Source organism: Thalia democratica, chromosome 2 (genome assembly GCF_965202585.1).
Source record: "Thalia democratica chromosome 2, ktThaDemo2.hap1.1, whole genome shotgun sequence".
Lineage (NCBI taxonomy): Eukaryota > Metazoa > Chordata > Thaliacea > Salpida > Salpidae > Thalia > Thalia democratica.
This window is the reverse complement of record NC_139166.1, coordinates 59,580,187-59,605,632: the sequence shown is the minus strand read 5'-3', so window position 1 is coordinate 59,605,632 and position 25,446 is coordinate 59,580,187. Positions and strand designations below refer to the sequence as shown.

General features: G+C 27.5%; 4 protein-coding genes across 4 annotated transcripts; all 4 read right to left on the bottom strand.

Moving 5' to 3' along the window:
- Positions 1-393: 393 nt before the first annotated feature.
- On the bottom strand, positions 394-1,611 carry LOC145828810 (putative histone-lysine N-methyltransferase set-23). The gene has a single exon (XM_082936564.1). The coding sequence runs from the start codon at positions 1,609-1,611 to the stop codon at positions 394-396; it is 1,218 nt and encodes a 405-aa protein (XP_082792690.1).
- Positions 1,612-4,628: 3,017 nt separating this feature from the next.
- LOC145828809 (lysosomal protective protein-like) lies at positions 4,629-9,461 on the bottom strand. Its single transcript, XM_082936563.1, has 11 exons — positions 9,292-9,461; positions 8,618-8,726; positions 8,242-8,367; positions 7,959-8,123; positions 7,170-7,323; positions 6,498-6,706; positions 6,074-6,180; positions 5,877-5,946; positions 5,382-5,471; positions 4,917-5,024; positions 4,629-4,712 (listed from the first exon to the last, which is right to left on the bottom strand). The coding sequence occupies exons 1-11, from the start codon at positions 9,459-9,461 to the stop codon at positions 4,629-4,631; spliced, it is 1,392 nt and encodes a 463-aa protein (XP_082792689.1).
- A 5,621-nt stretch (positions 9,462-15,082) lies between these two features.
- On the bottom strand, positions 15,083-17,200 carry LOC145829319 (WD repeat-containing protein 93-like). Its single transcript, XM_082937084.1, has one exon. It carries the CDS (start codon positions 17,198-17,200, stop codon positions 15,272-15,274), a length of 1,929 nt encoding a protein of 642 aa, XP_082793210.1. The 3' UTR covers positions 15,083-15,271.
- A 1,115-nt stretch (positions 17,201-18,315) lies between these two features.
- Positions 18,316-19,668, bottom strand: LOC145829320 (cilia- and flagella-associated protein 263-like). The gene has a single exon (XM_082937085.1). It carries the CDS (start codon positions 19,666-19,668, stop codon positions 18,565-18,567), a length of 1,104 nt encoding a protein of 367 aa, XP_082793211.1. The 3' UTR covers positions 18,316-18,564.
- Positions 19,669-25,446: the final 5,778 nt, after the last annotated feature.

Genomic DNA, 25,446 nt, shown 5'->3' with positions numbered 1-25,446 from the left:
AAGTCATGTCCAGGATAATGACTTAATGTATTAATAACTAGGGATTTGCTGACTTATACTTTTAGGTTGTGTTCAAAAGTGCGAAATCTATCACCAGATTACATTTCTGTTACTTCTAAGTTTTTATGCTAAGTTTTCTAAGTTTACGGATTAAATCAAAGAAAATAAGTTAAAACTTAAATTGAAAATAATTTTCCAATCCTATTCAATTGTTCAAATAAATATTTAAACTTTTTAACTACTAACGCTAATATTATTTACAGTATAATAAAAAGCATGGGACAAATAAGGAATTTATTCAATTGCAACACAAAGCAACACTTAAGACAACAAAACGTTCACAAAGAAATAAACAAACAGAACCAGTCAAACAAAACTCAACCAGCGGAGAAGCTAAACAAAAAAACTGTTTTCACGACACTTGCCGCACTTGCAAGCGGTAAGGTGGCTCGTGTCCTCCTGCGAAACAACGTACTTGTAAGTGAGCTCTTCCCCCTCTTCGATGTCCCTTGCGGCGAAGAACGCGGGCCTCCTGAAGTAATAGTCCTTGTCGGTGTTCACCTCGAGGATCTGCATGTTGGGCTGGCACGAGTGGTTGAAAAAGCCCGACTCGTTTCCCTTCAGAGTGGCGTCGATGGTGTAAAACTTGTTTTCCCTTTTACCTTCCGGCACGTCCAGGCAGTACTGCTCACACATGTCCCTGCACTCGTGCTTCCCCGCGTCGCGCCTCCACACCTCCCCGCAAAACTGCGATATGAACGCGCCCTTTTCGATCCTGCGCACCGTTTTCACGCCCCACCCCTTGCGCAGGGTCCTGAAGAGGCAGAGGTGGCAGTTGCTGCCGCTTTGCACGACCCGGTTCAGGCACTTGTTCTTGTCGCACTTGCAGTACGAGTCGCATTCGTACAGCAACAGAGTGGGGTCGAGCGATTTCACCGTTCCGTTTTCGTTGTAGCTGTTCAGCGGGTTGATGCAGCATTTGATCAGTGGCTGTTTAGTGAAACCAAATCTTCCGCGTCGAGGTCTGTGCACGCAGTCGTCTTCGCAATGGCACTCCTTGTTGTCTTCGTCTTTTGCAACTGTTTCCGGAAAACTAAAATGTTGCGGAATGTGTTCGCTGCACCATTGTGAATACTTCGGTTCCGGTAGCACCTGCAAATCGACTTCGTTTTCAATGATAAAACCATGCTTAGGTTTCAGTGCTTTGTTCATCGTTTCTATTTGTTTTTGTAATTTCTTTGCTGCTTTGGCCTTTTTAACTTCGTACTCGGATGTGAATTGAAACTCCGAAGTAGCGAACGAGCTCAAACTCTCCAAAGTTTCATCAATACCCGCGTCATCTCTGGCGAGAACTTTCGTGCAATGCTGCACAAACCTTTTCCCGTACTCTTTCACAAAACTTTTAAGGTCTTCATCATCAAAGTGTCGGCGGGGTCTCCACTCGGAAGTGCCTTCGGGATATTCTTTCCACTTGATTTTGAACTGATAGCATCCACCTTGGAACCTGCAGCCAGATATGTACTCCACCACTTCCTGTCTACCGATCGCCACGATTTCAGGCAGCCCGATTTGAGGCTTCACATCGAAACTTTCAAAATCCATATTTGACATTATGGACAAAAAGGCTGTGGAAAAATTCATTTATTAATTAAAATATTTCTAAAAAAGGTTAAATTTTTTATAACATTACACTTTAGCATAATTTGCTTATGTTTTCGTTGCTATACTTTTAAGTACTAGTATATAAATTTGATTTACCATGCATTGATTTTTGTTGTATGGAATACCCTAATATCGTCAAAAATTATTCTAATAACTATAAAAACTTGTGATGACGTTGTATAACTAGTTATATTAGATTGGAGCTACAACTTATGTTCAAAGAATTCTGTTCTTACAATACTAAATTAATTTTTATGTACAAGAAACTTATTGTGGTATTTAGTATGATTTTAAAGTATTTCGTTTTTACAATTCAATTATATGTATACAACAACATTTTTTATTAACTGAATACAAAGGTAACTTAAACTGCGCAAGCTAAATTCTTAAAATACTTCAAGACTTATGGTGATTAAATTTATTAAAAAAATAATTATAATACTTATAGTCAGCTTGTGATTAGAAAATAATTCAATCAAATGTAAATGCGTAACATATGTTGTGAACACTGTAAGTTTTTTCTTAAATTCATTAATACAATATGCACAAAGGGACGCTTTTGCATGGCGTCTCTTTTGCATCGAGACACTTTATACCGTTTGAGAGTTCATTTATATATATATTTTTTTACTATGACTGTTATCTTTAACCCTTACATTTGGTTGGTAACTTTTTTTGTTCTTACTTTATTCATTTAATTTATTTTTTATTTTTACCACTTTTACCCCTTACCCTTGGTTGGTATTTTTGTTAACAGTTTTTTTATAGAATTTTTTTTTTTTTCATTTTTTACTCTCGAGCAAACGTGACCCATCGTGTAAAAGTGTCTTGGTGCATATTTGAGCTGTCCCAATTAATTCAGCTTTAAAACAGTTTTTTGATTGTAAATAGTTTATCTAATATCATTAACAAATAACAATCAAAAAACACTTTTTAAAAAATCTGAAATGTAATTTTATGCTGAACTTGTTAAATACACAGTTGTGAGTTTAGAAACTTCATTATTAATGTCGCTTGCAAGTATCAAATTACTTAATAGATAGTACTTATTAAAAAAAAACTTTTTTCAAAACAACTTCACATATGCTAAAGCAAAGTTATTATAAAAATGTAGAAACATAATCGAAGAAACCGTATATAAAGTAAAACAATAAAGTAACAAATGATGCTTAAAGAAAATGCAGTAAGTCCTGGACAAGATTCTTAACTGTATCCAAGTAGTGTACAACTCGAAAACTGAAAGGCTTTTCGTACATAAAGTCTTTAGACTAATCCTTTTGAGCGTTTTTTGGTTTGTCATTCAACAAACAATGTATATAAAACCAAAATATATTATAAGTAAAAAGCCCTACAAAGGTCATTATTTTACATTTTTATAACAAAAATTATTTTGAAATCGTATTTTAGTTTATGCATAAAACTGCTTAGTAAACGTCTTGTTATTTCAAGTGTGTAGTTTTGATAGTTATTACAAATTACACTTTACGAACATCAAGCAAAATTTAGTTAACGATTCTTTTAATTTTTATCTGAAGCTCACAATTCTTGTTGATCAGTGTCTAGTTTGTACAGTTGAACTACATTACTCTAGTAGGTATTACTCTGTGTGACATTGAACATTTGTCATCAATCTGTTTATTTGCTTACTGTAATCTTTTATTTAAGTTATATTATAATTATATTTTCAGGCCAAACTTTTTTTAAATGATCAAAAAACAAAACAATTGCCATAGTCTTGATAAGCTTATTTAGTTTTGTAAAGTTTAGTTAGCTGTTTTATTTTTCTAGCTTAGGAAGTAAATTTTAAATCTAATTGTTTAAGTTTATCAAATTAAAATTTCATAAAACATTTAATTTAAAAGTAATTAATCTTATTCTACTGTTCTTTTGGATAGTTAAACTAACTGTCTTTAAGGAAAATATGTAAAAAAAACTTGATTGCTTTTTGATATAACCTCAGTTTGAGAAATTGAATTAAACATTTAAATATGTATTTTTTACAAGTGCTGATAGACATCTAATTAAATGCTTATGCAACTGTACACATATTTTATTTTAAATTCAAATAAAAATTTGAAATATAAATTATTTTCTTATAAACCTCATATTATAGGGGGAGTGAAATTACAAGCAAAAGTATACAAAGTTAGAAAAATTATATAAAAAAAGATAAACTCTTTAATCAAATAATAATTTGTTTATTAAATAATAAAAACAATCAGGTTTTGCAAAAAATAACACAGTAAAAGAAATTACAAAGTTATGCTACTTATTTTCGTAAATTTTTTCAGGTAAATGACTTATGAAGATTAAATATTTTGTTTCATTTAAATTTTATTTTTACCGATAATTAATTTGTTATGACAGCTAAGCTTTTGGAATTGCTTGTTGAAAATTATTAGCTTTTTTTTTGCTTAAAAAACTGTCTAAGTTTCTACATGTTTATAAAATAGTTTTTAAGCTTGCATTATATTTATGATATTTTTTATTTACTTTTATATAAATCAATTTATTACTTTGTTTTTAAATTTTTATATTTTAAATTCTTAATACTATATTTAAATTTTGTAATTGTAAAAAAAAAAGAAATTGTTAAAAAATAGTTATAATACAAATAGCTTTTTAAATTTTTTTTTAATTTATCTTAAACTTATCAAAACAGTTTTTAAACAAAAACATAAACTTATTATTATAGTATTGTTTATTAAAATACAAAAAAGCACTCATAAGTTTCGGCTAGAGAACCTGGCGTACGAAAATATTTTTCATACACCACGGATGCAGTTTAATGTCGTGTCAACGACAGAAATATAAAATCAACTCATATTGAGTTAATCTAAGGAAAAATTAAAAAAAAATTTACGTTGTTCTTTAAAAATTTATGACTTATAGTCCTGGTATTTTCAAACAGCAAATAATGCAATTTGTTCTTATAAATGTTTATTAACAAAACAGTGTTCTAAAATTTAAAATCTATGCTTCATTATCCAAGAGTAAACCAAATTGAAAGCGGATTCCGGCTGGTCCTTGTTTGCCCAGTGACCTGCATTCTGCGTGGTTTATTTTAAATTAAGTATGTTAGTTTTTGTTTTAAATTCAGAAAACTAAATACATCTTTACTATAGATGACTTGAAGTTTTTTAGAAGTGAAGCTTAAAAAAGAAGTTGTATAATGTATTTGGTTTTAAGTTTTAAAGTGTTTAATTTGTTTATTAAAGACAAAAAATTTGAATAATATTATTTTTTCTTCCAACCTTTATAATAGCAAACTTCAAATTTTCACCGTATTTTTCATAAAGTCCAGCGAAACTTTTAGAATTATCTTTGTTACGATTGTAAAAGACTTTTCTGGGGGAAGTTTTCTTAAAAAAATACATTAATTTAGTTTGAAGTTATACTGTGATAGTTATAGTTAAATTCCATAAGATTTGAAAAAACTATTGATTTTAAGAATCATCTGTTTCGTAATTAAAATAAACAATGTAAAAAAAAAATGTAAAACATCGTAAAGCAGACAAGTTTTTTTTTCACAACTGACAACTTTAAAAAGTTTGTCAACTGTTAAAGCTCTAGGTTTTTAAGATGAACTTAATCTTAAAAGGCTCACATAAAAAAGACTAAGTCAATACATTTCCACATAACTGTTATAATTAAAAGACTGTAAAGGATAGAAGTTTTTCTAAAATAAAACTTAAATGAAGTATGAAAGAAAAACTTACTAGTTCATTGAATCTTCTCACAAACAGTTCTCCAGCAACATAGTTGTTTACTACATCTAAATCACCGTAGTAAAATAAAGCTGTTTTGTTCTAAAAATGTATTGTAGATATAAAGACATATATCGTGATCATAGTTTTACCACAAAATTAAAAACTAGTTGGTTTTAAACAAACAATTAAAGCTAGTTTTATTTTATAGTTAAAGAAGTTTAAGCCATAGTTAGATATGAATACTGTTTTACATATTTTGTAAAAGTATCTGTATTTTTGATGTAAGTGTTTTAATCGGTGAAAAATTAAAATATAATTATTTTTTAATAGCTTTATCTGCTTAAATTTGTTTTTAGTTTTTACTACAAATTTATTTTGCTAAAGAAATTAAATAGTGCACTACATGACAATGAGATGTTTTAAGCTATTTAACCTAATATGTTAAACAACTTTTATAATTGATAAAAAATTAACGGATATGAAATTTAAAACTAGACAACTCACATTTTTTAAAAGTTGTGAAATTTGCGGCGTGACGTCAGTAAGTTGTGGACTTTTCACTTGACTAGTAGGTCTGAGGAATTTAAAGTTTTGTTGTATGAGATTATTTACACAAAAATTATAAACATATACTTTTGTTCGTGGTTTTGTAAACACTTATAACTAAGTTGAACATATTATAGTCAAAAATAATTACATACTCTCTTATGTTACCAGTAGACGTAGTCATGTTGTACTTGATGAAAAACTTTTCATTTTTTAAGTAATTCATCAGATTTTTGTTTGATTCACAAGAAACATCCAAGAACTAAGTTAAAGATAAAGTATTAGTCAAGTTTAAAGTCGTTTTAAGAGGTATAAAAGTAGATTATTTTTCATACAAGTCTATGTTTAAAAAAATACATTAGTGTTTGAAAAATTTAATTATTAAATTCTACAAATAGATTTCAAGTTTAAAAAAGGTAACAGCTTAGCACAGCAACTAGTAAAACTTCAATTTAAAGCTTTATTACTTTCAAATTTTACTTAAACTATCCACTAAGCTCAAACTAAAGAATTTTCATACTTTATATTTCGTTGTAACTTACTTAACAGCTTAGCTTTACATCAAAAACCTAAACTTACATTTTCGTTGTCCCGTTGTTCTGTTTCACTCGAATCGCCTGCAACTTCAACTGTGACGTTCGATTTTTTCCTGGAAAAGTTCCCCGTCAAGTAGTCCCTCTGTTCGCTCCCATCGAAGTAGTCGTCCTCTTCGATCTGATCTTCGTACTGGAAATCGCTTTCGTCGTACAAGCTGACCTCCTTTTGCGACGGCCGTTCGTTTATTCTTCCTAAACGAGCAAAAAGCGATTAGTATGGAGTAAAGAAGTGCTTTTAAAAATTACTTAGGTGCATTTTGAGCTATAGCTTTTTCCTGTACAAGTTGCGAGTGTTTAAAATAAAATATGTTGGCATTTTGTTTTTTAAAACTACTAAAATAAATTTAAGCTAAACTTTCTAAAAGTACCGTATATCGTTTTAAAGACTATACATTAAGGAGTAAAGTAAACAGGATTTCATTCAGAAACTTTTAGATCGGCTGGAGTTATTGACTGTTTAGATTGACTAGGTTTAAGATTTCTTAATCCGTAAAACTTTCTCTAACATAATTTTTATTCTTCGAGACATAAAGTACCTCTCTTTCCTCAAATCAAGTGTTTAGAGTTTACTTAACACCAAAAAAGGTTAAAGTTTAGAATATTTTCAAATGGAAACAACAAAATGAGAAGGTTTATGATCTAAAGTTGAGCAGACCTAGCACTTCTTCAGCATAGGGAGCATTGTTTTGGGGAAGATGCCTCGCAAAAACAAACTCATCTTCGGCATCTTCGGTTTTAAAGTTTTTGTAGCACGGTTCATTGATGTTTTTCGGGTTTATTGATTTCATCACTGACTCGTATGCCTGTTCCTGTTAAAGAAGTAATAAAAAAGATGTTTATCAAACAAAAAAATTAACCACAACATATAACTTTTTACTTAAATATAATCAACGTTTCTATCTGAATGTGTAATAACTACAGCATATAAACATAATTTTAAAGGTAAGATTATTTTTTGTAGCCTGATACATTAGTTATCCATTTACAAGTACTAAAACAACTTCATGTGTCAATGTATAATTTGAGAAATTATCTTTATTGTATTTCTAAAAATATTTAGTGTTTAAATAAAAAAACAAAACGCAAAGTTTATAATATATTAAAGAAAAAAAACACAATGATTGTTATAAAACCAACTGATTTTTCACATTTCTCACGCCCTTCGACCGTAGCTAAATACTCTGAAGAGTAACATTTTTCAAATTGAAGGTTTTGGAAGACTTCCTTGTCTAACAATCCGTTATGGTATAAATATTTGTGATGTACTTTTTTGTTGTCTCTACAGTTAAACATTGCGTTCCCAAATATAACTCCCTGAAAAATTTTATTTTAAATTATTTGTTTTTTAGTAAAAGTTTAAACCGTGAAGTAAAACTTAACAGTTCGTACTTACTTAAAAAGACTTTTTTGACAAAGTTATAGACCGACAATACAGTATTTATACCTTAAATTGATCTCTTAAACTTTCAGATTGCATAATAATTTCAGCTGCAAGCGATATGTAAACACTAGCTTCTCCGTTGCCCGACAGATAAAATTTGTGGTTTGCAAATTTTCTGTGCGAGTTGTTGAGTAAGTTTTCGAGTGAGGCTACAACCAGGTTTGCTGTCTGCAAACGTTATACTTCATTAAACTAAAATTTAACCTTTGTAATAAAATTATTTAGCTTTATATATTTAAGATAAGTTTAGCCAAATTTTTTTTTAAATTAAAGTTTTAAGACTTACTGATGTTTCATTGACTGTAGATGACAAATTAATCTGTGTTTTCAGAGGAATTTCCAAGTACACAGTGTTCACAAAATTGTTCCATGCAAAATCGTTCTTTTTTAAAATACCACTGTCTTCGTCGAACTGTTTTGGTTAAAGTGATTTTTGAGAATGATTTATCTATTTATTAGTTTTTTTAATATTTTAAATATTCAGGTAAATGTTTAAAACAACTAACACTCATTTAGATTTTAATAAACAGGAAACCTAAAGTAGATAATAATAAAATGCTAAAGTCTTTTACTTGTTTAAAACCATATTCCATTTTAAACACTACTAAAAACTTCTTTTTGACAAAAATAATTTTAGAAACAAGCTACTTTAATCAACCAACAATAAAATATCCGTGTTCCTTAAACAGTGCGTGAAGGGGTGAATCGTTATTCTTCGTTTCGATGTTCACAATTACTTCTCCGTCGTCCGTGTCTTTTTGCTCGTTTAACCTTTAAATGTTTGTTATTTATATTTAAGTCTTGACACATTTTTTATATGCGTTTTGATGTAAGTACTTTTAAAATTTATCAAGTCTATTTTAGCTGATTTTTTCAACAGAAGCATGATTACAGTACATAAAATAAGCAGGTTACCAAAAATTATTTAAAAACAATTCAGTACATTTTCTAAAAATTAGGTGTAATTTCTACCGATTGTATAAAAATGAAAATCTTCGTAATGTGTTTGTCGTCATTTAATATGGTTTATACTGCAGTAAACTTATACTTTTGAAGTAAACTGTGTATAAACTTTGGCAGCTTACTAAAAGACAAACATTCTTTTGCAGCTAACAATTCAATTTACATAAAAATAAAATATATAAATTTACTATTTAGTATGCAAGCTAAACAGTAAACTATTTTTAACCAGTGTAGCTAAGCCTTTTTAAAACAAAAAATCGGTTTTCAAACCTTTTCAAAGAAGAAAAAGAAGTTCCAAAACTTTATAACAGTCTTATCTGTCTTTCAAGAATGCATATGTTTTCTAAATATATATTCAAAGACTACAACGCACCAGTAAAACACTTGTTCGTTTTCCACGCTCACATTCAGGTGTCCCGAGTACATTTTGAAGGTGGGAAACTCGGGGGTTCCCGGCAAGTAGAAAATTTCATCGGGGTGCGGAGTCAGGTCGTCTTGGCCGGTGACAAGGACGAGAATTGACAGAAAGAAAAATACTTTCATGTTTTTTTTATGTTATTTGTGCTAAAGTTTGAAAACTTATTTTTAAAGAAACGTTTATAATAACTTTTTCTTTGAGTTTAAAGTTAAAATGTTGCATGATTTGATATCAACAACAAAATGAATGCACACAGATGCTTTGTTGTTTGAAACTAAATTAAAATCTTGTTTTATTTTTTTAATTTATAAAATTTCATGCTGGTTTTTAGTTTGAGGTAATTTAAAAAGCATATTTAACTTTTTTGTTAATTTAACTGTGTGTAACAAGAAAAACACAATCTGGAATAATTTTTGATATATCTTTAAAGTTAAAGAACTAACGCTTAGTAAGTTCGAACAACTAAAAGGAAGTCTGTTATTTAAGTTTTTAATTAGCAAAATTTAAGCAGTAACCTAATTTAAAATTATTTTGAGGAAAAAACAAATTCTAAAAAATTTAAGGTCGCTTCATATTTTTTTTTTACCTTTTATAAGTATTTTTACTTAGTTGCAACAGTTTATTTAATATTTTATATTTCAATTAACAAGCTAACACTTTTTGTAGTTTAAATTTAAATAAAAACTTTTACACTATCTAGATTTCACCGATAATTTAAGATTGAATTTCAATAGAATTATAAGCCTAAAAATCAAAACTTAAAATGTGTTAAATAAGTATTATCTAATATACCATCTTTAAGTTTTGATATATAAGACTAGTTTTTGTGATAAAGTATATTAAACAAGTCTTAACTTAACAGAGTGATATTTTTTTCAAACATTGCTTTATATATAATTTAAAAACAAAAAATAAACTATATGACGTACTCCAGTTGTTTTGAACGGGCTTTGTTACTTTAAACAAAACCTAACTGTACTAATAACGTAGTAGCGTGCTGTAAAACTCATTGTTTGAAACCAAACAAAGCTACAAACGTTTAAAAACTAAAAACGTGAAGAAGTCTAAAGTTTTAATAAATTATAGAGAAAAAAAAGCTTAAACTTTTAAAATGTGCTTTTGTAATGTATATTACAGTAGAAAGTCTTATAATATTTGTCTCCTTCGTAATTTATTAATTATTTGATACAAACTTTTAGCTTTCTCTTTCAAAAAAAAATGTTTAAACTATTCTCAGCATTCCTTTTTTCGTAGTAAATTTTAAAGATTAAGAATAAAAACGAAATGTTTAGTTATAAATTTACGTAAACAAGATTAAATTTAGATAAAATTACGAAATTAAACTGATTATTTTTGTTGAAACATTATATTTTTTTTGTATTTTACACAGTTTTCCTTTATTCTTTTGTTTTTAACAGTAAAAATAAAGTTACTTAGTTCTATAACCAGAATTAACGTTCAGATAATAATATGTAATAAAAATGGATGTTTTTTTTCTTCAAACACTATAGAAGACTTGTAGTTGTTTTGAAAAGTATGTTTATTAAACTAAAATGAAAACTAGTTATAATTGTATGGAAATAAGTTTTAGTTCGTATAAGTGTTTTATTTGTGGTATTTATTGTGTTATTATTGTAGTTATCCAATTAATATATTTAAATAAGATAACTAGCTGAATAGTTCTACTTAGTTTTATTTGAAATATTTTCTAAGTTATAACAACTTTTAAAAACACCTAAACTATATTTTTAATAACTTAAAGCAAGTGTTTTTAGAGTACGGAAGCTCCATACTGCTAAACTGTTAAGGCTGTATAACATTTATGATCTCATATTTGTTATGGAAATAAATCTAATTTTTCTCTTTTTAATTTTTTTTGTCAAGGTTATAAAAACATACATATATATACATATATATAAGTATAAAACAGTTTGAAAGCTTGCTCAAAAAGTATTTAAAAATATTCTATATGATTTGAAACAAAATTGTTTCAAAAATTGATTTTTAAGTAATAAGTAAAGTTTATTTTTTATGATGTAATTAAGCTATAAGTATATTTTATTCGGGTTGTATATCTTAAGTGAATTTTAATGTTATTGGTAGGTTATTTTTCTTATCTTATGCTATTTTAACTGCAACTTAAATACTAGGTTAGAAAAATTACATTTAAAAAACTTCCACACATTTTTTTACTCTGTATAAAAAGCTTGAGCAACAAAAAATGAGCATTTGGAAAAAAATCTTTTTAAGTGCATTAAATTTTGAAACCTAAAAATGAAAGAGAGCATATTATTCAAAGTTTAAACATTTATATCAAGTTTTACTTTTGAATTTATATTTTTTTGGCATAAAATTTGGGTTCATAATTTTTTGTTCATTTTTGTAAAACTTTACTTGTAGATATTATTAGAAAATACCAGTACCATTTATTAACTTGCCAGCTATTATTTTGTTATTTTTATAATTTTCTGTTAGCAAAGGGTTTACGGTTAAATAAAAACAAAAAAAAGATAAAGTAATAAGAGTTTTAAAGTAAAACTACAAAGCGAGCAAAAAGTTATGGTAAACTTGTTATATCATTTCGATATATTTAATATGAAAACATTTATGCCATCATTACTTTTTACCAAGTTATAAAAATTATCAGTACTAAAAAAGTTTCAAAGCCAAAAGCTTTAACCGGTTATCTTTGAAATCAATTTGAATGAATAGAAAGTTTGAACGTTGGTAACGAATTTTTACAAAGCTGAGATCTTTTCACTTTTCTGTGCCGTCGGGGCTTCAAAAATTTGTGGTGCAGTGTACAAAATTGTTACGTATTAAGGGTTCATAAAAGCCCATGTACATAAAAAAGTATCAAAAATTCACTTTTAAAACATTTTGAAATTATAACAAGATTTTTCCACTGTAACAAAATAAAACGATGGTAAAATAAAACAAGTCAGTTGAGTCATTTTTGTTGATACTAATAACAAACGTTTTATTATTTTTATAACAACTACTTTGTAGTTTTAAATGTTTAACAAACTTTCATAAAACTCATAGTAATAATCAAGTTAAAAAAAAATAACTTAATCTAATAATTATTAAAATTTGTTAATGATCAATTACTCACTTACAGGTCAATTTTGGTTTAACGCCTAGAAAGTAAAATGATGAATTTAAAAAACTTTAAACAGAAACTTTGTATATATATATATATATACCACAGATGTTATTTTGTTAATACTTTATTCCGACTAACGGCGTTTCACTGCTCTCAAATAAATTCAAGAACAGATCTACGGAGTCTCAAAAAGCTCTAAGAATAGAAAAAGCTCTTATCTAATAATTTTTGAGACTCCGTAGATTTGTTCTTAAATTTATTTGAGAGCAGTGAAACGCCGTTAGTCGGAATAAAGTTTTAACACAATAACATCTGTGGTATACATTCCGATAAGCTTAGCTTATCAGAATCTCCAGGATTTAACGCCTTTTGACGTTACATCTTATATATATATATATATATATATTGTTAAAATATTCTTAGATTAAAAATATTTTTACAAAACAAACAGTTTGCTGCCATAGAGTCTTTTTTACACAAGTTGGTCTTATTGAAAAAAAAACTTTATATTAGTTATCAAACACAATTCAGCTTAATAAAATTCAAAGCAACTTTTTAAATACAAGATATCAACGTATATGAGTTTAATAGTTTCTATATAGTTTCTAACTATAGTTTCTTATAGTGCAAATCAAAAAGCTAAAAAAATTACTTCAATAAAGGTCTCTCTTTTTAACCCATTACCTAATCTTATTAATTTTTGACAATTAATACACTACTAATATTTAAAAAAATTTAGCCATAGTTATTTTACTAACAATTTTTGGTTTAGTATATTTTTTACATAAACGCTTTATCTACTTTTAAATTAGAGTAACTATCAAAGTTCTTAACTTGCAATCAAGGGCAAAATTTACAATTTTATTGATTCACGAATTTGTTTATAATATAATACAATGTTTCACTCTATTAATAAATACTATCAATTAGATGCTCAGTAATAACAAAAATTTCAACCAAGCAGAACTTTAGTTATTGTTATATAAATAAATTCGTGAATCAATTATATTATAAAACTTTAATTTTAAAAAATTTCAAACTCTTAAAAATTTGAGTTATTGTTTTTAAATACTGCTTACAGAAAATTTGAGGTGCAAGCTCAAAAAAAAGAAAAAAGATAAAAGTAATTTTTAAACTTACTACAAAATTGACAATAAAACAATTACAGTTTATAGACTACAAAAATGAACACATTTTAAAAGATAATCTAAATTTTCATACACAACAAAAAATTATTTATTGTTCATACTTAAATATTTCAAACAAGAATAAATTTTAATTAATAAAAAATGTATTGATCATCTGACAGCCAATATAAATACGAAGACAACAAAAAGTGGTAATTAAAAGGGGTCAGGCTTCAGTGTTAAGGTTATGAATATTTTCAATTCATAACATTGTGCAAATGAAATAAGACAATAAAACATCAGTACATTAACAAAATTTAAACCCTTATCATTCACCCACTTTAGACAAAATTGTAAATTTTAACCCTTGCCCCTAACCCACTTTACCCAAACGTATTACAAATACGATGAAATATTTTTTTATCAAATAAAACTTAAAATAAACAAATGACAAAGTTTAGCCAATTTGCAGTTGACAGGTTAAAAGTAAAAAGTGTACTTTAAAGACTAAAATACTATGAAAAAGAGAAAATAATAGTCTATCACATTAAAAAGTGGTAGAATGTTTTAGTAATTTACACAAAAACAAGAAGCAAGGTATATCATTTTATTGACTGTAATTTATAAAGATTTTTAACTACAAAATTCATATGAATTTTATTAAGTATAAAATATCAAAAACTTAAAAACAACAATTTTTCTACATGTTTATAATTAAACACAGTATATAATCGTATACAAAGCAAATTTGATTTAGAACTAGCTTAATCAAAAGTTTTAAAAATAAGTAAGTATGTTAAAAACGTAAACAATTAATTAGTAGAAAAGTAAATTTTATGAATAATATTTTCGGGACAACATATTTAGAAAATGATTGCTATTAAAAATTACTATAGCTATTTAAAAAAATAAAACAAAATAGTTACTAAACTTTTAAAATAAGATTTAAAGCAAAAATTAAGCAACAATTTTTTTTCAGAAATGCAAAACTTCACCCATTGACTTAAAATTTGAATTTTAATAACTAAACTTATTTTATTTCAGTTTTTCATTAGATTTACCTAAAAAATAACATGTTTGTGTAGTTGTTTTCAACAAGTTTAAAAAAATTATTTTATTATAGTTTGAAATGACTTAACATAAAGTTTAAAGTTAAAAAAAATTTAATTTAAAAAAAATTAAAAAAAGGTTATAATTAAGAGTTTATACTCTACATACAACTACATTCAAAAAATTAAGCTCAAAAATGTAAGTATTAGTCAAAAATAAAAACTTTAACTTTATTTATAAAAAACATGAACAAACAATTATAGTTTTTATATACATGAATAACTTAAAACATTTTTAAATTGGTAGTATTTACATTTTAGAACGAGGATTTATCATATGTAAGTTAGGATACTTTAAAAAAACTAAACTTTACAAAATTATCAATCAAAATATTTTTTAACATAAAAATACAATTTATGTACAATAAGTAAAACTAAAATATTGAAGTTTTTCAGAGGGTTTAAACAATTCTTTAAACAATGGTTTTTCACAAATTTACAAGTTAAGCAATTTAGAAATATCAACAATAAAACATAAAAAGGGGGTATATCAACTAAAAACAACATTTTAACTGAAGTATACTTATATGTAAATGCTTAAAGCCCACATGAAAATTTTTTACTGCTATAACACTAGTAGGAAAACTTACTAGTTACGTCTTCAGTTCTTTTGCCAGCTGAAACCACCTCTGCCTGAAGACAATGGTCCTAGTCCTCTGCTCTTCAGTCCTCTTCCTCAAAAAGTTGTCAGCATAATTCTCCAGGCTCTCATAGCAGCTCAAATCACTCGAACAAGTAACAGTTGGCTTGTCATTGACAACCACGTCTATCTGGGTGGGCAGATCAATGTTGATCCTGGTGAGGAGGGTGTCATCATTCTTGGCATACACAGCGCTCCCATCCGGTGAGAACTTGAACCTCTCCTGGGCATCTTCCAGTGAATCTGAGAAGACGAGCTCCATGAGAGGGTCTTCCTTGTCCACGTGGAAGATCTGGAGTCGGTCGTAGGAGGTGGCGCAGACGTAGTGGTTGCTGTTGGGCATGGTCGCGAGCAGTGACAGCTCAAAGTCGCTGTTGAACTGGGCTGGGGTCAGGTCTTTGCAGGTCTCATTGTTGCAGTCTATTAGAAACACGCTGCCATCTGCTGTGTTTGCAAGAACTTTGGAGGTGTCTTCCATAAACAGGATTTTCTTCACTGCAACTCCCTGCTTCACTATGAGGGCTGCAACGTGGTTGCCCTCTTTTCTGTCTATAACTGAAAGTGCTCCACTTTTCAAGCCAATAGCAACTAAAAGGGTGTTTGGTGAAACAGCACATGACTCAATCAGGTGGGCCTGTGGCCAGACAACTTCAGCCGCTATTTCTGACTTGGAAAAGTTTGCTTTCTGGTGGGAAAGCGGGTACATGCAAGCCTTGTATGAGTAGCTCCACCACACAAGAACTGACACGCTCTCCTTGCTTTCTTTACCTGAGTATTCTTTACAACAAGACTTTGGCTGCAACTTTGCTGTTTTTAAAAACTTCCAGCTTGGCCTTTGGTCGATGGTTACGTCTTTAGACATGTAAGTGAGCTTGTCCTTGTGTATTTTCCTTATGGCTGCCCTGCGAATTTTTAAGCTGGTATCATTGAAAAAGTGGTTTTCACCTGTGCCAATTCCATTAGGGCTGCAAGCAGCATCAAGAGCTTCCCTGTAAGTAGAGTAGTTTGGACATGGTTGCACCAAAGTAGGCTTGTCTATTTTTAAAAAACTTGTTGCTCTGGTAAACCTGACAGCTAATGACTGTTCCTCATCATAACTTTTTCCAACAAAACTAACAAAGGTTTCTCTATTTTCAGTATTTACATTCAGCTCTTCTGCTTCTGACTGCTTGGAATGCATGTATTTGAGTTTGCTGTTTATTTCTTTTATCCAGCTTTCAACTGGAAGCTTATAAAAATTAACCCAGTATGCTTCGTTCATGGAGAGAGCCAGGCCTAGGTAGTCTCCATTTGTATCAATGTTCACTTTTTCTGCATTAGACTTGGCCTGACTGTCCACACTCGGGTTCAAGCTTTGAACAAAGTAAAGCTTCTTGTCAGCCATCATTAAAATCTTAGCATAGCCCATGTCGTCTATGCAGGCAATGACATAATGGCCGTGCCTGATGACCACACACTGCATTGTTTCTAAGCAGCTCTGATCCTCATCGCTCGCAGGCAGGGAGCAAACAAACTCCTCGCTGTTGACCGCGTAAACGTTTACATCTGCTGAGAATAGGGACACAAAAATGTACCTGGAGTCTGGAGACACGCACATGCTGGAGCACTCTGCCTTCCCCACACCTTCCAGGCTGGTGGCGTACAAACACTTTGCCTGGTGTCTCTTGGCCCTTGCTAGTTTCTCCTCTTCCCTCTGCACAATCTCCTCCCACGCCCTGTTGAGGATCTTCTGTATGAACTTGTCTATAGTCCTGTAGGGTTGTGGCAGCGTGTCAACGACCAGGTCCGGATTGTTCAAGTAGCTGTCCTCCTCTTCATTTTCTTTCCTGTCCATGTTGGCTGGAGGTCTGTCCACCTCGCCCGGTTGCGTGTACTTTTCCATTTTGTTTTTTATCTAATATACAAACTTGAAGAACCTAAAAAATTTAATTTTTTTTTTACTTGTACAATTTGTAAGTATGTATTTTGCTTATAACTTAGATTACTATAGCTGTAAGTGACTTATGATAGAAATACAGTTAACAAGATTTTTTTAAACAATAGTCTCTGACAGTGTATAAAAGTAAAGTAGTTCAAAATTTCTATAATAAAGATTGACAATTAATACAAAGATAGAGTTAAAACTTTAGTTATTAAAAGCTGCACAAATATAGCTTTATCATAAACCAACTTAAGTAATAGTAGTTGTACAAAATATTAAGTTCTGTAAGAATAAGTAAATATTTTGATAAGATTTAATGTAAATATTTTTAACTAAATTATATCAAAATATTTTTTCTATTTTATAAAAGTATTTGTACTGTATAAATATCTACAAACTTGTTTAAATATTTTTTAAGACGAATATGATACAAATTTATAAAAGTTATCTGTTTACAAAAACATATAAACTGAAACTTTGATAGTAAGTTTAGAAAATTGTTTCATAAATTTTTTTTTAGTTAAATTATACCAAAAGTGTAAGTAATTATATTATTATATTGATTATATTTATTGATACTGTTTTAAATTACATGTTTGTATATATTTTTAAATAATAGCTTTTATAAAGTAAAAGTTTTATAAATCATGTAACATAAAACATATAACAGTTTAAAAACTTAAAGTGAAGTTTTATAATCTTTATATTTAAAATTAATACTAAATAAAAAAATACTTGCACATTAAAAAACAAAAAAAATATTTTTTGTAGCTTGATAAAGCAAACAAATAAATATTAAAAAATATTATGTATTAATTTTTTTTCAAACTAACAGTAGGACTATATAAAATATGCACATTGTTTCAGAAACAACTAAATGTAAATACAAATTTCAAAGTGTTAAAAGATAAAATAAGAAAGTTTTTTTATCCACTACTGCTACAGTTATAACAAAAAAAAGTTAGATAAATAAGCTCAAATTACTATAAAATTATATATTAGTTTAAATTAATAAACTAAACAATGAATTTAATTCAATATAACTGCAAAACTTAAGCAGAGTTTTAGCACAGTAATCAAAATCAAAAGAACAGATAAATGAATATATCTAACAAACTGTCTCAGGGTTTGAAATTTTTTTTAAAAATAAAATAAGGTTTTAAAAAGTTTAAAGTCAGTTTGTAAATACACCTTTGTTAAACATGTAAACAGGTATTGTATTACTGATTAAGTGCTATACATAGATAATTTTTTTTAACTTGTATGATTAAAACAATTTAAGAACAAAAAATATATTACATACAAAAATCACACACAAAATTATTTTAGAAACTTTGTGCAAGCATTTTATTTTCACTTTGCACCATTTTACTCCATTGTTTGTTTTGCAAGCTCAAATCCATTTGAGCAACTGAAAGCTTGTTTTCCCAGGTTTTTAAAGACTTCCTGAGTTCAATCAAGTTTGTTTTCATTTCTATGTAATTTTGAACAGCAGGAACTTTGTAATCAGAAAATTTCTTTCTTGTTTTAATATTTACTCTTTCAGCCTCTGCTCTTTCTGTTTCAATTTTTGTAGTTTCTGATTCTAGTTTTTGCAACATTTCATTTTTAGATTTAATGTCAGATTTAAGTTGTTCCTCATCAAGGGTTAACAGATTCATTTTCTTTCTGTATTTGTTTAAAACTTGAAGAGTGTTACCAGCCATAAGCTTAGAGCGCAATAGTTCTTGATTTTTTTCATCAATTTTGTCCATGTACTGCTGGTTCTCAATTTTTAACTGACTAAAATCTACTTCATGCAAAACTTCTCCCATTTCTTCTTTTTGCTTGAGTTGAAGAGCAAGTTTTCTTTTTGAAATTTTTAAAGTAGAATTTTTAAGGCGAAGCTTTTCTATCAAAGTGTCTTTGCTTTTAATTTTTTCATCATAAAATCTAACAACCTTTTCTGCCATTACACCTTTAGTTCTTGGGTTTACTGCACCTCTAACTATATCACGTTCAAACTCATATAAGTACTTTTTTATTTCGTTCATACGAATATCAAGCTCTTCTAAGTTAGCAGTATGATTGTCAAGCATTTTTTCAGCATCAACTGACATTTTTTCCATTTCAGACACTAAAACATCAGTTTCATGCTGAGCAATATCACATTTTTGATCTGCTGTAAGTTGAAGTAATTTTTCAACACCCTTAGTTTTAGCTTTTTTTCTGCCTTTTCCATCTAAATTTGCTCTTTTACTGCTTGATTCTTCTTCATCAACCAATGTAATTCTCTTAATATACTTCTCAAACATTTCAGTTTCATGCTGGAGAATTTCATTTGTGCTAACTGTGTTTTCAACTAATTCAGCTAAATCTTCATCTGTTAATTCTGCTAATGGATCATCTATATTTTCAGTGGTATCTACTACTACATTACCTTCTGCCATATTTTTGAACAGCTTAATTGAACTTAACACATACAATGTTGTCAAAATTTAGCAATGCAGTTGTTATGGTATGCGTTTTTAAAACTAGGTGACAGTAAAGCGCAGTTTTACATCCTATTTGAATAAGAACTGAAAATGTTTGTTTTTTAATAAACGAAAGATCTCTTCAAAGCGTTTGTATAAGACTGAGACTGATTTTTTTGATGATTCTGACCATTTTTTATTTTTGTAAAGCGCAGACTTTTATGTAAAAAACTGGTAAAATGTTACCTTATTTTAATTATTTGTTTTTCTTTAAAAAATAAAGCTATTGACGGACGTATTTGTTTAGAAAATATATCAGAAAACTTGTTTTTTTGTCTAAAAAATTTTATTTAAGTTGTAATTATATGTCTGTGAATTTTTTAGAAAACAAAAATAAAGCTGATTTTTATTTTTTTTTAGCTTCTGACCAAACTTGATTCTAATTTTTTATCATTTAATTTTGATTTCGCAATGGTTACAATAAATTCAAAATAAACACAGTTTTCTAAATTTTAATCACCGATTTCTTTATAAATACTAAAAGTAAATTATAGCTGGCATATTTAAAAAATAATAAGTTTGAGCTATTACTAAATAATAATATAAAACTAAAAAAAATAAAAAATTAAGAATAGTTAAACACTTTAAATTAGCTCATTTTAATAGTTTTTTAGAGTAAGTTTACCAACAAACTAAACTGTTTAGACATAAATACTTTGTAAAATGACTGTCAGAATTTTAGAAATAAGTGGTACTTTAATTTATTAACATTTTTTTGACTTATTTACCTTAATTATTCATGCTCAAAAAGTTTTATGGTGATTTTCTCGTAAATATCTGAAAATTTAGTTCTAAAAAAAAGAATTAAAGACTAAAAACGTTATGTACGTCCTCAGAAATAAATAAAATAAGGTAATCTGACGCCTATAAACATGTTTAATGAAAATTATGTGGAAGACATGACATGAAGTATTTAAGACTCAAAAACAAAAAATAAGCATTAGCGTGATTACTTGTAATTTTTTGATGACTTTAAGCTATCATAGAGGATTTTAATTGTTTTGATTAATATAGTTTTTTTTAACTAAAAAGTAAACAACAGCTAAAAATTTGAATTATTAAATAGAAAACTTTTAATTAATTGTTTTTAGATCTTACCTAAATATAAAAAATAAAAAACATCTCTTTTTAAATTGCGTTGAAACTAAAATCTATTAAAAACTGCTTAATTTTATTTAAGCCTTTGTATTTTTTTCCGCATAAAAACAGGTTTGTGTTTTTTTTTTAATAATTAAGTTTAATTACTACTTTAAAGATTTTTCTTACTATTTTTTTAATATAAACTTAAAACATTAAACCTAATTTTTAGAAATTGTCCAATTACGCTTTGAAGAGCAAAATAAATGTTTAAACTAAACAATAATAGTAATTATTTTTGAGAAAATTAAGTATTACGAATTCATAAATCAATTTTTAAAGTAATTTTCATCACATTTAGATTTGATTGCATTTTGTTGCTTGAGTTTATCAAAAAAACAAGTGAATTTTAATTTTTACATCTATAAGTATTTTTACTGAATCTAATAACAAAAGTATTTAATACTTAATTTTTATAACTTCATAACACATTTAAAATTAAGTTTTGTTTTTGTTAAGATATATTAACTAATTTAAAAGCTAATTTAAAATATTTAAAACTTCAATAACATGTAATAAAATACGTTTTATATTTGCAGTAAAACTCTACCTAAATATAAATTTATGAATGCGTTTTACCAATATTTAGTGTTAGTATTATAATCATGTTGTGTTTATATATACTATTTTTTTTTTATAAGAAGAAACTTACTTCTACATTAGTCTTGCTTATAAGTATAAAAGTTACAACTAATGTTATTCTATTAATTTTTTCTTGTTTTAAAGTAACTTTTTATGATGTTAAAATATACTTTGTAGCTTAAAAACTTGAAAAAATGTTTAAAACGTTAAAACTAGAAGGTTTCAATGCTCTAAAGTCTAAATGATAATGTTGTAACCGTGCATTTATACTAGGAAAAAGTCAAAAAGAGTTTAAGTATGAAAACAATAGTAATAGTAAGTATTTTTTAATGTTTCATTTAGTTTACAGTTGTGTTTTGATAATTTTATTGCAACATAACATTTTGTTTTACCTGAATAAAATTTTACTACAAAATAAATGCACATAAATTTACATCTCATAATAACCTTTTATAATAAAATAAATTTTTGGTTGTTAACTCATATGTTTATATTTAACCCAAGGCTAAGTTTTAAATTAGTAAAAGTTATTTGGTAATACTTATATTAGATTTTTTTTGTTTTGTTTATTACTTGGTTATCAAGTTGATACTGTATCATTTATTTCCATTGAGTCATCTAGCTGTACTTTGGTTTCAATTTTTGAAATCCGCATCTTAATATAAAACTGTATTAAGATTAAAGTATTTTAATTTTTTTAAATGAAGTACTTTTTTTTAGTTGTAAGCTGCAAATACTTAGCGCTTCAGATTGGCTAAAGTTTTACTTACCTATATTTTAAGTATATAATATTTAATTTTTTTGTTTTTTTTGTATATGTTTAAATAAAGTGTGTTAGGGGTATAATTAAAAAAGTATACTATGATGGGTTAGAGATAGGTGTTAAGATGTTGTTATTGTACTGATGCTTTATTACTTAACCTTACTTTCACAGTATTGTGAATAAAAAAGAAGTAAATTTTCTTTTGAAGCCGATACAATTGATAGAGGTCCGATTATAATGTGGAGGTGTTTCCCATAATATTTGATGAGTTAATAAAATTTTGAAAAGCTTATATAGTTTTTTACAATCTATACCATTATCCCTAAGACCCTAACATGTTAAAAATTTATCAAAAAATAAATTTTTAATAACTATAATAAAAATAAAGTTATATTAAAAATTTTGCCGACTCAGCAAATGTTAGAGGAAAAAACCTCCACATTACAACAATACTCTTTTGTTAGGAGTTCTTTTGTTGATGTGACGAAAATCCCCCAATATTTGCCGAGTCAGCATAATAAAATTATAAAAATTTTATGTTTTAGTTAGTTTTTAAAATGCTTTGGTAAGGTGGGTTAGGGTTAAGGGTATGAAAAAAAAAATAATCATAATTGATGATTCAGCAAATATTAGGGGAAACACCTTTGCTTTAAAATCGGACCCTTTTGTTAGGTAACCAAAATGGCCTTAAAAGTTGTATTCACAACTGTTTTTCTCTCTAATGGCTTTAAAAATTTAGTCTTATAAATATTACTTATAAAACTTTAGCTTAAAGTACTTCATCAATTTTTCAGTAGAATCAATCGTTAGTTTTTCTTTTTATTTTTTTTGTTACTTGTTTTTTCATACAATTATTGTTTTTTTTAATTAAAGTTTATTACAAGAACTTTAGCCTGCCAAGAATTTTATTCAGTAAGTTTTATCAGTTAAAATAAAAAGGCTGCTGCTCCCTGTACTAAGTAATGTTTTTACTAGTTCTGTAAAAGTTTATCTGTGCATAAAAAAACAGTTAAGGTTTCTAAAACTTAAAACAAAATACTCAAATAGTAAATCAGTTTATCAGAAGAACTTTATTAAATAATTACTTACACTTTTTAATAAAGCTTTTTGTTTTTTGGAATTAAATATAGATCTTTTGACTCTTAAACGTAATTTATTACAAAAGAGACAAACATATTTAAAACAACATAAGCCACTAATAAAAGTTTATCAAACTCACTTCTTATATATTTTGCTCTAGTAAGAATTTAAACAAAATTCACTTCATATGGTATTAGCAGATTAAGAGATTCCAGTATAGAGCAATCCCTTAATTAATAAAAGCTAAAAAAGACTCCATTTGATAATGAAGAAATGTTTTTTTTAACTTTGATTTTCCTCTACTAAATAAAATTGTTATTGTTTAATGTTGGTTTTAGTTTAAGCTAATTAGATACCTAAATATAGAGAAAATTTAAGTAAAACATTATTATTTTTAAATTATGTCCCAAGTTCCACTAATATTACTTCAGTGATTCTCAAGTATATGCAGTTGGAATACAAAAGTTACTATTTACAATTAGAACTCAAACTTTTCGTGATTTACGCTAAAAAAAAATACTAAATTATCTTAGCATTGCGAAGAAAATGAAGCTATGAAAAGTTGTAAGGCAGTTTAATAAAGGATCTTTTAGAAATTTAAAACAGTGAACAGTACTTAATAAAAATGACAAAGTTATAACTACAAAATAATTTAAAGATATATTTAAACTCAAGTAGTGATAAAATTACTCTAAATTTAGTATTTAATACAAAATATGTACACTTAAAAACATAAACTGGCTTATACCACTCACTTCAAATTACATTTTAAACAGTATCTTTAATTTAATATCTTTAAAAGTTCCGAAGGATGAAGTTTTACTGCTCACCTTACTGATAATTAAAAAAAAGCCAATTTATATAATAAATTTAATACCCTGGTTCTTCAAATGTACAAAAATTTACCAAAAAACAAGGTTAAATCTTTAACGGGTGAAGTTTTCCTTATAATTCAGATATAGGTGAGTTCTGTTTAGGGTAAAGTAGTGATCTACCGGATCCGGCCAGATCCGGTCTTGTCCTAAGCTTAGAAAAAGATCCGGATCCGGATATGGCCGAATCCTAGCTGAGGTTTGGTCGGATCCGGATCAAGTTACTTTAGAAAGACTTTGTCTTCCGCGATCTGCTTCTTTCAGATTTATATACTTAGATTAGGTAGCTGTCTAAATTCACGAGTGTACAAAATTGCACGAGGGAACAAAACTCCACGAGTTCACAAAATTTCACGAAGATACTTTTGAACGAAGATGATTTTGCACGGATTATATTCTTTTTGTCTATTTTTTTTTTATTTATTTTTTTTTTCATTTTTAATTTTTATTTATTTATTTTTTTTATTTATTTGTTTATTTTTTACTATCACTGTTACCTCTAACCCTTACCCTCGGTCAGTAATTTTTTTTGAAATTTTTAACAATTAATTTTTTTAATTTAAATTTTTTTTTTTTTTAATATTTTTTTATACTACCACTGTTACCCCTAACCCTTACCCTCGGTCGGTAGCTTTTTTTTTTTTAATTATTTTTTTTTTATTTTTGGTAATTTTTTGTTTTTAATTTTTACTCACGCGCAAAAATGTATCTTGTGCAAAATTGACCTTTGGTGAAAAATCGTCTTCGTGCTATTTTGTTCCCTTGTACAATTTTGGCTTTGTGCAAATTTGGCTTTGTACAATTTTGTGCACTGGTGCAGTTTTGTTCTCGTGCAATTTAGTCCCCTCGTGCATTTTTATCTTCGTGTAATTTAGACCCATTCCCACTTAGATTATTTTGTTTTGAATATTTAGTATATATAAAATTATTCAAACGAAATAGACTAATTAAAGTTTAGTTAATTCAATCATTTGTTCTAAACATACAGGTACATTCATCCATTAGAGTAAAAACAGTGAGTTGTAGATTTCAAGTTTCTTGCAGATTAGAACCATCTACTGACTCTATTTGTAAACTTAAAATGTTTTCTTTTTATAATATATTTAACTACGTCAAAAGTCTTTACAAACTTAATTTAACTATTTTTTTTTCAATAAAACACATTAAGTTACCTAAAAACTCTACAAATACAGCTCATTTAATAATGGGTTACTGAAACTTTAAGTGGCAAATTAATCAACAATTTTTTTTTTTTTTCAT

What these genes read in the sequence shown, in the direction of transcription:
- LOC145829320 (XM_082937085.1), bottom strand. Translation starts at nt 19,668, where the DNA reads ATGGCAGAAGGTAATGTAGTAGTAGATACCACTGAAAATATAGATGAT.
- LOC145829319 (XM_082937084.1), bottom strand. Translation starts at nt 17,200, where the DNA reads ATGGAAAAGTACACGCAACCGGGCGAGGTGGACAGACCTCCAGCCAAC.
- LOC145828810 (XM_082936564.1), bottom strand. Translation starts at nt 1,611, where the DNA reads ATGTCAAATATGGATTTTGAAAGTTTCGATGTGAAGCCTCAAATCGGG.
- LOC145828809 (XM_082936563.1), bottom strand. Translation starts at nt 9,461, where the DNA reads ATGAAAGTATTTTTCTTTCTGTCAATTCTCGTCCTTGTCACCGGCCAA. An exon ending in AGGAACACGGATATTTTATT is followed by an intron (nt 8,368 to 8,617) that starts GTTGGTTGATTA and finishes TAACCAAAACAG; the next exon opens with TTCGACGAAGACAGTGGTAT. An exon ending in GTTTAAGAGATCAATTTAAG is followed by an intron (nt 7,324 to 7,958) that starts GTATAAATACTG and finishes CTTCTTTAACAG; the next exon opens with GAACAGGCATACGAGTCAGT.